The following is an 11,976-nucleotide window of genomic DNA, read 5'->3' as shown; positions in this document are numbered from 1 at the left end:
CTGCAATCTTTGGCTATGTCTTGGGCTACTCAAATATTTTACGTTTTTGATACTAAATTAACTTCTGAAGTATAATTTTTTATTATTTTTATATTTTTCAACATATTTATTTTGTTTGTACAAAATAAAAAAATAATTTTTAACAATACAATAGTCTTCGTTAGGCTTAACATCGACGAAAATTCAACACGAAGCGACACACAACGGAGAAAAATTTCAACATGGGATAGGTTAATATATTTTTTCGTACACAATCGGTTATCCGAAATATCAATTTTCCGAACAACCCCAGTCCCCAATTGATTCAGATAATCAATGCTCTACTGTATTAGAAAAATATATGATAAAGTTTGTTCTTATGGAAAAAAATAACTAGCAAATATATTTTAATGAACAATAATTTAACTAAAAATCAGTTATAAATTGAAAATATTTATTAAATCCAATGATAGTTTAAAAACTGGCTTACATATCCTGTTACAATTGGCCATTATATAAATTCAATTGCTATAACTTTGATCTGTAATCAAACAATTATAAAAATAAGTGTGACTGCAGGGTCCACACCACGTCACAATGCCATGTCAGGATGACACCACTATGTCAAAAACGACATAGAAATTATGATAGCGATTGCATTCTTACGCAAGTGGTCATGTATTAAGGATGGTTGGATCTACATGGAGGCGACATGAGAGACAATGTGTTTTAAGGAAGTGCACCAAACACAAATTAAACAAAAACAATTATCCATTTATTTACTGTAAACTACCACAATTTATACAAGGTTAATATCTCATATTTAAAGCTTCCTCACAAGTTCTTGTCTGAAGAGAGAGAGAGAGAGAGAGAGAGAGCTTATATATAAGTTACATAGACACCTTGTAATGCATGGATTGATGGAGTTCACTTAAATAGAGTTCATTTGAATGGAGAAAGATCACATCACGGAGGTATCTGAGTATTGGGGTAACTCTGGCAAGGGCAAACTTTCAGTGACGACGGACCCCGATCGTCATCAGTCCCTCCTTTTTATTGGGGAGGTCTTTTTTGTTTTCTCCTATTGCCCTTTTTTAGAAATGTTATAGGTCATGGCCAATAGATGAATTTCGCTGGTTCCAGATGTTCCGGGTGACACGTTCAGAAGATGTGTCACCTAAAGGAAGTGAATCCGATGGAAAACGCAATCATATCCTTCCATCTTTTTATTAATTGTTGGAAAAATTTTTATATAGTTTTCTTTGCATTTAATATAAATTTTAAATGTTAATTTTAAGTACGAAAAGATCATCTCTGATGTAGAACAAGCATTGGAAGGGCTAAGCAAAATTAAGAAAAAGGTATACAGATGAAAAATGGCATTTAAAATAAAGGATAAATATACCAGAACAGGCCATAGCACAGTATGGAAAAATATAAGAGAAAGTAAAAAAACAGATGAATCGCAATAATATTGTACTTACAAGAGCTGACAAATCAAAGGACATGGTCTTAATGAATGACGTTAATTCCAACAAATTCAGCCTAGAGCTCAATATAGAACAAAAGAACGACAAAAGTATGCATTTTCTAGACTTATCAATAGAAGTAGAGAAAAGAGGGGGAAATTGCCACAAAAGTTTACAGAAAGGTGGCATATAACCTGCTGTTTATCCCACGACCTGGCAAGCTATAAAATAGCAGCATTCCGGGCACTTATAAAGAGAGCTTACACACACTGCAGCAAACCACAAGACAGAATTAAAGAATTAGATCACATCAAAGAACTAGCTAGGCAATGCAGTATCTACCAGAATACGATAAAGGTCATTATTAACAAAACAAAAATAGATGATAAAGAAGGTAATGAGCAGAAAAGAATACACTGTAATGGAATATATGGCACCTCTAAGCAATATTTACAAAGAAATAGGAGCAGCAACAAACAAAAAGATAATTTTTAAAAGGAATCCCACAGTATACCAAATGCTATGCACAGACAAGGAAGACATAGACCAGAGCTTGATTCCAGGAATATATAGAATAAGAGTACAAGATGAAAGGTGGCAAAAAGAGCTATAGTTACATAAAAGCCACAGGGAGATCTTTAAAGAAAGACTAAAAGAGCATGAAAGGAACGTGCAGAAGGAACAATCAGTCACTGCACTAGCAATGTACGTTATAGCAGACCCGACGGAAGTCACTGTGGATTGGGAAAGGACTAAAATAACACAAAAGATCCAAGACAAGAGGCACTTGAAATATGCAGAATTATGGCAGATATATAAGACATACCAGGAAGGATTAACAATAAATTTTAGAGTGTCCAGTAAAATCTCAGCAGCTTGAAAAGCGAGGATAATTTGAATATTCTATTATAAAATAAAGGGACAAGCAGTTAAAGAAGCAGGCACTATGGTGTTCTTCTCTATATTAGCAATGGTTTTATGTATTTGTCTGTATTTATTTACACATTTATTTACTTTTATTTTTATTTTATTTTATTTTAGATAGTTATTTATTAATGTATTATATTTATTTATATTTTTTGTGTATATTGGTACAAGTACCAATATAGTGTGTAATTATTTATATACGAGCCTGTGCACTAGACATGTAAGAAAATTCAAAAAGCTTCAGAACAAATATTGGTTTTGAAATCAGAATCATTCAATTGTTCTGTTCTTGACAAAGGCCTTTCAAAATGGCCGAAAACATTAGCAAATTTTGAATTAAAAGGCTGCATTATAAAGGCTTTTGTGTGTCGATGCTTGAGTTTTAATATAAATTTTAAATGTTAATTTTCTTGGGTTTATATAATTATGTAAAAGTTTATAGTCAAAATAAAATCTGGGCTCTGACATAAGAAAATTAAAAAATCTCATTTTGCTTTTATTTAAGAAAACTCATATTATATTTGATTATTATTATATAGTGCAATTCTTTTAAAACCAAATTAAAATATGTTTAGTATTTAATATCATTCTGGTCATTGATTTTATAGTCACTAAAGTAGTGTAATTTTGTAAAAAATATCAACATTTGATTTAAAATTTAAAGTTTCTTTCAAATATTTACAATAAAATCATTATTATTTTTTAATTTCAGAAATTTTTAGAAAAATCTACAGAATAATATTCTTTAACTCAGAAATATTAACTCTTAAAAATAAAACATGTTTTAATATACAGTGGTACCTCGGTATATGTCTGCTTTAGAATACGTCCAATTTGGAATACATCCTGTTTGAACGAAATAAATTTTGCTCAGTATACAACTTTTGTTCAGTATACGACTTAATTCAATTATACGCACCATCTACAAACAAGTAGCACTATCGGTGTACTAGACCAGACTAGACGTTCACGGTGCAATGGTTTATAAACATGGTTAAATTTCTTCTGGTTTTAATTTGTATGTAAAATTTTATTATTTTTATGAGTCATGAATCGCAAAAAGACAAATGAAAAGTGACATAAAACTAAAAAAATAACTAGAATCACAATGGAACTGAAAAAAAGAGATTGTTGAGAAATATGAAAGTGGCACGCGTGTTCGAGATTTTAACTGTTGCATACCGTATTCCGAGAACAACGATATCAACAATCATGAAAAATAAAGACATTATTAAATCTGCTAACGTTGCGAAAGGGGTTAAATCAATTTCTAAACAGAGATCGAAGACGTTAGATCATGTCGAGAAATTGCTTTTGCTTTGGATAACTGAAAAACGTGTGCTGGCAACATCGTATCAGAAGCAATTATTTGCAAGAAAGCTAAAAAGATATATGCTGATCTCATGAAAAATCAAGCAGAAACTAGCCAAGAAAGCAAGGTGTTTAAAGCCAGCCATTTTTTTTACATGAGAACGGATTAATCATTTTTACATTACTTCTTATGGGAAAGGTTGGTTCGGTATACATCCAATTCGGTATAAGTCCAAACATCGGAAACGGATTAAGGTCATATACCGAGGTTCCACCGTATAATCACAAATCATTTTATAAATAATTTATCAATACTGTAAAACTTCATCAATCATACAGATCTATAGTTCTAAACAATTTTTGCATGTATTTTACCTATACAGTAAAACTTCTCTAAGTTAAACTATGTTAACTTTGTCTACTGGTTCTAGCACAGTATATTAGTTTTCCTCATAACACAGTTCTGTTAAATTGAAATTGTTAGTACTTTTAGGTTTAATCTACTTTCCTATGTACCCTCCACACTAACAGATCCATGAACTTCATTTTCTCTTATGTTCCATGTGAATATAGATAATTAAGATGAACAGTACAGTTCCATGCCAAACACAACATGTCATTACAACCTTGTGTTGATATCCTTTCACTGATATATGTTACTAGCATTCTAATTAGGATACAAGGAAGTGCCTTGACAACACACTCAAAAGCACTATAAACTGTATTCAATGTGTAGCCATTCTATATAAAACAGATTCTTGAGGAACAGCTTAATGGGAAATTTATGGACACAGAAAAAATATTTGAGAAAAATTGAGTATTAAACTGGTGAACTCAAAACTAACTCAGTCAGGATTTTTTTTACTGTCTTGAAGTTTGATTCAACAAGATTTCAGTAATAATTATATAAAATATATTAATGACTTTTACAATATTACAAACACACTTACCTGATACACATCATCATCATTTATATTAGCACTATGATACCTCAGTACATTGGCATTTGGTTTCCATGCTTCCTGTTGGAATTGTTTTGATATCTCGTTTCTTCTTTTTGATAGACTAGCCATTATAATTTCTAAAAGAAAAATAATTCAGCAGATCCTTTACACAAATTAATTTAATTGTGTGTCATTTATAAATTTTAAAGTAAATTATACTAACTAAAATTAAATTATGCAAACTATTTATATTTATATATTAAATAGCCTAAATATGTTTGTTCCTATTTAGATTTTATGAATGATTGAATACTGTAATTTTTTTTTATTTATCAAAATAACATATTAAAATACTCCTGCCTTATGAACAAATATATTACTTTTTACAACTTTTGTTTATTATTTACAATAATGAATTCTAATTGGTTAATTTTATTGAAAAAGTGTACAAAAGTAAAAAATTCACTTTAGAATAAATTAACTTTGGAAAAAGAAACAGTCATAGTATTCTTACTATTATTTTCAATCATTCAAATAAATAAACAAATCAGGCAAAATATGTAGTAAATATAAAATGATATATTATATAAAATATTAAATGTTATATAATAAATATTCAAAATACTAAAACTATTTGGTAGTCAAGTGAGAAGCTTAAATTTTCCATATGCTTTTTACATTACACAAATTTAAATGGAAGTTGATCTGTTTTAATTTTTATTTAATGCTTATAAATAAAATACTAAATTCAAATTTATGAATTATGAATGCTAAAGTTTACAAAGTTATTTGAATTTTGCATAAGAAAAATATAGGGTGTCCACAAAATAAGTATACAACTTTTATACTCTATTACAAAAACAAAACATGAAATAACAACTTACTTATAATGTTAAAAATATAAAGAACATAATACATATGAAAGTTTTATAATAAGCATCAATAAATCTTTACATGTGCTCTCTTGGGTGCTTGCAGGATATCAAGACAATAGTCCAATTCAATCCAAGTACATCTAAGAATTTCCAGTGTAACAAAGATGAAGGTTTCACTAATGCATTTTCTGAGTTCAATAAGTGATGTTACCTTGTTCTTATAAATAATATCATTAATGAATCCCCAAAGGAAAAAATTGCAGGATGTGATGTCTTCTGCTGTCAGCACACTTCCTGCTGATTTGAATTTTGTTACCCATTTATCAATGCTTTCTTGTGACAGTTGCTGTTTCTTGTATTCTGTTTGGAACTTACACTGAACTGTTGTTAATGATTTTGATTCTGCAAACCAAAAAACACGCACTGTTTTTTCTTGTGGCATAGCCATTTTTTGTTTCTTTTTACATTTAAGAATGTTTTTCCTTCTACAAGACATTCAGCGCCATGTATCATATCAGTTAAAAAACTTTAACACTTGATAGATCTTTTAATAATCAAAATAAAAGTTCTTTACACATGTATTTCTTTTAATAGAATATTGAAGATGTAATCTTATTTTGTGGACACCCTGTATAGCCAATATAGAACAAGCTATTTTTTCAACTACAAACTGAATTGTGACAGACCTGAAAGAAACTAAGTTACTTTAATAACTTTAACAAATTACAAATAAAGTAAACAAACATTTTTTAATTTTATTCTACTGCAGTCTAAAAATAATTTATTTATTAATCAGAAACAAAAAGCTAATAAAAATTTGTTTTGTATTAAATTATCATTGAGCTTTTCTTTGGAGCATTAATATTATTATTATAAGTCTTTTTGATGAAAACTAATAATGAGATAGATATTATAGAAATAAATAATTTCTCTTAAAAAATATTTTTCTGAATTATATAATTTTCAAAAAATAACAATAACTTTTAACAAGTTATTGTTATTTTTTAAAACTTTTAAGCTCTATGCATAATCTATAAATAAAGAATCATATATAAACAAAGGCATTTTAATATTTTAATGGATCTTTATTTCAATCATGAATACACTAAAGTATAACTCAGTACTGTATTTTAGTTTTAATTTAATGTTGAAAGTATTTTACATCTTATTCATAAATTATGTGCGTGTGTAACCGTAATTATTTACTAAGAGGCATTGAATGCTTCATTACAAAACTATCAAATTTTGCAGTACACTAAGACTAAAGTCTAAATGAATATTAGAAATTGGAAGTGTGTATGTGTCTAATGCAGGCAGAATCATCTGTTAATAGTAATAATTATGAACAAAGTCTGTTCAGAATGGACTTTAACTATTCACTTAATTTAAACTTACTTACTGAAATTTACTACTGCTAATTATAGCTAAATTAGCAGTAGTAAATTTCATTAACATTAAATAACATTGAAAAAGCATTTACATTCTGTTTTTCATATAATTTGCAAATATAATAATAAATATAATAGTACAGTAAAATCTCAATTTAAAGGACCTCTATTTAACAGACAAAATTTCTGTTCCATATATCATATGTGAAAATTAACAGGATGTTAATTTTAAAATGCTTTTTATCTGGGCTGTGCGGTAGATTTTCTAAGTATGATGCAAGTCTCTGAAATTCTACCTCTTAAATGTTTTTTATGCCGCCCCCTCACAGTGCCGCCTGATGCGGCCGCATCTCTGCATCATAGCACGGCACGGCCCTGCTTTTTATATATAATTAAATTAATATGTTTTTTTTTTTCCAAATCCAAAAGTCACTGCTTTTAACTTTACACCACAACAGGAGTGTCTGGACGTATTATCCGAAGACAAATAGGAAATTTTTTTGTGTTTTTGTCAACATTAAACTTTTTATTACATATGTAGAAACTAAAAAACAACTTCAATTAATATTTATTTTGTTATGCTTCCTTAATTCGGTATTATTCATTTTACATTTTAATATGTAAAATAGAATTAATATAATTTCAATGATATACAAAAAGAGAAAGACATTGTTAGAATTATATAAAATAATGAATCAATAAAAGCCAAACGATTACCAGATTAAGTCAATCTACATTACTGCTACTAATAATAGCCTGATTTAATCCAGTAATCATTTGGATTTGATATGATTGTTGGTCTTTAAGGTATTTATATATGAATCAATAAAATCAAATTTGACAATTTCATGAATTTAAATGCATGTTTTCAAGCTTACTAATTTGTCTTCATTTAAATTAATTATTATTATTTGAAACAAACTACAAATATTTTAAATATCATCATATTTATAACAATACTTACATAAATAAGATGACTTCATGTGTAATCAGAGAAATAAATACACTAGACAATATTAATTTAAAAGGTCCAGTTTAAACTTAGACCCATGGTTATGATTAATTAACTCAGGAAATCAACATTAGGACTGTAATCTCTTTACTCAGCTGAACTTAAAAACATTTTATTTTATTATGTTAATTTGTAATGATGATATATTTTGGGTTATATACATCATATATTGAGATGTCTCATAACAGCACTAATGTTGCTTCGTTCAAAAATTATTAGGCCCATCAGGATGCTCTCGATCATCTGTGCCATACTTAAATATTCAAAAATAGCTCTTGAATGAGTTTGAATACTTAAAAATAATATTGAACTATAGAGTAAGAAGTTGAATTCATATCAAAAAAATTCTGTTCGATCTGAAGATGAGACCAATTGTCTCAAAAAATATTTGAATCACATTAAACTGGACTCCTTAAAATTGTCTAGCATATTTATTTCTCCAATATTTACAACGACTGAATAAAAAATCAGTTGTAGAGATAAAAGATTTAGAAAAACAAAAAGTACTGGTAATTCAAAAATATATCTATCTAAAAATTCCTTGAATGATTATTTTAAATTTTTTGCAGTTTCACAATTACAATAAACTCATCCCTCAATCAAAAATATAATAAATAAAATTTTTGTTTGCTGAATGAGTTTCTATTAAAATTAAATGTAATTACTTACATAAATCTCTAATATTTACTTGATACTTAAAATTTTAAAGGTCAAAAATATAAGTTTATATATAAATTTAATCTTTACATTAATATTGCAATGTACACAATATTAGATTATATAAATTATACCATTTTGACAGAGCCTATACTGTAACAGATAAATAGAATATGTTTCTTATAAATAAAATGTATACATTTTAAAATAAGAAACTTAACAGATTACCTTAAAGATATACATATTCTAGCATTTTATATTGATAAATGAAGCAAATTATACTAAGACATGTGAAATATTTAATATAAGGGGAGACTATCCACATTTTGGATAAGATAATTGAATCCTTTTTCTTTTATAGAATTATCGCAGAGAAATTTGCATGTATTGTAAGGATGATCAGATATTGGATGCTTTTCACGTGATTGCTAAATGCTCTAAGTTAGAAAAAATTCGGGAAAGTGTGTTTGGAACTTCTATTATTCCGTTGGAGAATTTTTTGGAACTTATTACTAATATAATGATCCCTTGTACGGAGTGACGTACATCGTTGTTTATTTTGCATATTGGAGTATTCGTTTCTGCCGAAAGGTGGCATTTGTTTTTTCCTTAAAAGTGTGCTTGTGGCTAAGAAGTGTTGGGAGACTATCCACATTTTGGATAAGATAATTGAATCCTTTTTCTTTTATAGGTAAGTTTGCTTGTTTTATTATGTCTCAAGGCAGAAAGAGGAAGACTTATTCACCGACTATACCGGAGAGAACACCAAGTAGACCTAGAAGGAGTAGTTTAGGTCAGGAGGAGGAGGTTACAGAATTACTGCAAGATTCGAATTTTGATGTATCGGAAGGTGTTCGTTTATTATTACGTATGCATGCTGCTCTTAATGGCAAGGTGGAGGATTTTATAAAGCGACTCGACCATCTTACGGAATGGCTTAAGAATGTGGATGAGGCACTTGTTGATTTTGAGGTTAGATTAGTGGATATTGAGGCCAGGATTGGTTCGGGCGGATCGGAGTCGGTGAGTTCTTCTCTTATTGATAATATTAGTACGAAAGTCTCGAAAATGGAACGAGAGATAGATTACATGGATAATCAGCGAAGAATTAATAATGTAATAATACATGGTTTGGAGGAAGGGGCTGGAGAATCGGCTAATGATACTTTAGAGGCAGTTAAACTCTTTGCTATGAATAAGCTGAATTTGCCTGTGTTGAGATATGTTGATGCTAGGAGAGTTGGAAAGAAATTTGGTGATAGGCCTAGAATAATAATTTGTCAGTTTGGGTCTCTTAATGATAAATTATCTTTTAAAAAAGCTGTTTTTGAGTCCCGTAATTTGAATGTATTTGTTAATGATGACTTTTCGCAACGAATAAGAGATATAAGGTATAAGTTAAGGATGTTTGGAAAACAGAAGAAATCTGAAGGTGCTCAGAAAATCCGTTTAACTTATGATAAAATATTTATTGATGGAGTGAAATACGGATATGATGAGAATTCGGGTAAAATTATTGTTGTTTCTTCATAGCAACCACAGTCCCAGTGTACCTCTATAATGATATTGAATTGTGCTGGTATTAAAAATAAACCGTATTCATTTTGGAGGTATACATCGCAATTTGATTTAGTTTTTTGTCTGAAACCTGGTATTCTTCTAAAAGTAATAATCTGGAAGTTTTATCGGATTATAATTGTATTATTGGTAATGCTTTTAGAGATGGTTGTAGGGGTTTAAGGCTTGTAGATTTAAGGCTGGATGGTTGCTATTTATAAAAATTTGCTTTTGTTATAAAGTACTTTATAAAGATGATTTTCTGGTTTTGATTAATATTATATTCCCTGTGGGAGAATTTTTGTTATGTTTTGTATATATGCAAGAACATAGTTGGCAGGAAATATTTGAGACACTAAATAATTTTGATTTCAATGAAGATTTAAATTTAATTATTTTGGGTGATTTTAATGCTCGGATGGGTGAGGGAAATGTTATTCCTGACTACATTGGTAATGTTTATGATATTGATTTGGTTAAAAGGAAAAGGAAATCTAAAGATGTGATTATAAACAGCAGAGGGAGAAAGATGCTTCAATTTTGTGCAGATAAAAATTTATTAATATTAAATGGTAGAACGTCTGGCGATGAAGCTGGGGAATATACATTTGTGTCCAGCTTGGGTTCTTCAGTTATTGATTTTGGTTTAACAACTTTTTCTGTATGGGGTTGTGTTAAGTCTTTTTCTGTGGATGATAATTGTTGTTTTTCGGATCACTTTCCTATGGTATTATGTTTGAATAAACCTGGTCAATCTAAGGTGAATAATAATGGGAGCTGGCATGAAAGAATTTTTTGGAATGATGAGTCTATAAATAGTTTTATGTTTGAGTTGGAGAAGTGTCTGTTAGACTGTGATTCTGTTTCTTTATCAGATGTTAGTAAATTAATTGTTGAGATAGCTAGTGCTAATAATATGAATGTAAAACCAAAGGATTATATAAATACTAACAATTGGTTTGATTTAAATTGTCGTTTAATGATTCGTAACAGAAATAGAGTTTGGAGAGCTTTTAAGAAAAATGGTTTAGAATCGTACCGTAAATTGTTTGTGTTATTTCGTGGCTTAGTTAAAAAGATTTGTTTAGCTAAGAAGAAAAAGTTTTTGTATACGGTTCAGAATTCTGGGATCTTCCGTAAAAATAATAAATGGTTCTGGAACCTATGTAAAATTANAAAATCATAAAAGTTTTATAAATTAAATAATCAATTTAAATGAATTGATAATAGAATTAATCCTTGTATTTATCGTTGATTACAGAAAGTGGTATATTTTATAGCTTTAATGCAATTAAATTTAACTATGAATATAATAAATATAGGTAGAAGCTACTTCCAGATATAATTTGTTTACGTATTTGTATAATACAGTATATGCAAATTGCCTAATTATAATTGTTACAATTGTACAGCAATAAGTGACATTCGCCAATAGTTCGCAGAGATAATGCACTTGAAAAAATCTATACAAAGGATTTTACTTTATTGTTATTCGTTCAGTTTCCCTAAATTTTTATTTATTTAAATTTTAATTGAATTCTTTCAGTTTTATTCATAGAATTTTTTTATAAGAAAAAATATTTCAACTTACTGAATAATGATCAGTTCCAAATAAAACGTAGATTAGTTTAGAATGGATGATTATGTATATTTTGTAGAAACGTCACTTCGTATAACTTTACAGCCCTTATTATTCTATAAAACTTCATCGTCAATCCATCTGACGATTAAATTCACAGCTGTAAATTTCGATAACGCTAGATGTCGCTTTTGACATTGTATGTATTTTGATTTAAAAACGTTGATTTTTTTTTTTAGTTAAAATATGAATATTTTTATAAATAATTATAAAATTAT

The 11,976-nt window shown here is 28.6% G+C and overlaps 2 protein-coding genes across 2 annotated transcripts in view; one reads left to right on the top strand and one right to left on the bottom strand.

Annotated features, from left to right (window-relative positions):
• The window catches only part of LOC111627006 (transmembrane channel-like protein 5), an 84,983-nt gene extending 73,108 nt beyond the window's left edge, over positions 1-11,875 (bottom strand). The window contains exons 1-2 of the mRNA XM_023370549.1: positions 11,711-11,875; positions 4,637-4,767 (exon numbers count right to left, since the gene is read on the bottom strand). Of these exons, the coding sequence (XP_023226317.1) occupies positions 4,637-4,759 (123 nt within the window). The 5' untranslated portion in view covers positions 4,760-4,767; positions 11,711-11,875. The remainder of the gene's footprint in view (positions 1-4,636; positions 4,768-11,710) is intronic.
• Positions 9,274-10,095, top strand: LOC111627005. Its single transcript, XM_023370547.1, has one exon. It carries the CDS (start codon positions 9,274-9,276, stop codon positions 10,093-10,095), a length of 822 nt encoding a protein of 273 aa, XP_023226315.1.
• Positions 11,876-11,976: the final 101 nt, after the last annotated feature.

The sequence above is a fragment of the Centruroides sculpturatus genome, unplaced genomic scaffold, assembly GCF_000671375.1.
Source record: "Centruroides sculpturatus isolate CEXI.00-Female unplaced genomic scaffold, Cexi_2.0 scaffold445, whole genome shotgun sequence".
NCBI classification, from domain to species: Eukaryota; Metazoa; Arthropoda; class Arachnida; order Scorpiones; family Buthidae; genus Centruroides; species Centruroides sculpturatus.
This window is presented reverse-complemented; position numbering and strand designations above follow the sequence as displayed.

Excerpts from the sequence above, each read along its gene's own strand:
- LOC111627005 (XM_023370547.1), top strand. The coding sequence starts at position 9,274 with ATGTCTCAAGGCAGAAAGAGGAAGACTTATTCACCGACTATACCGGAG.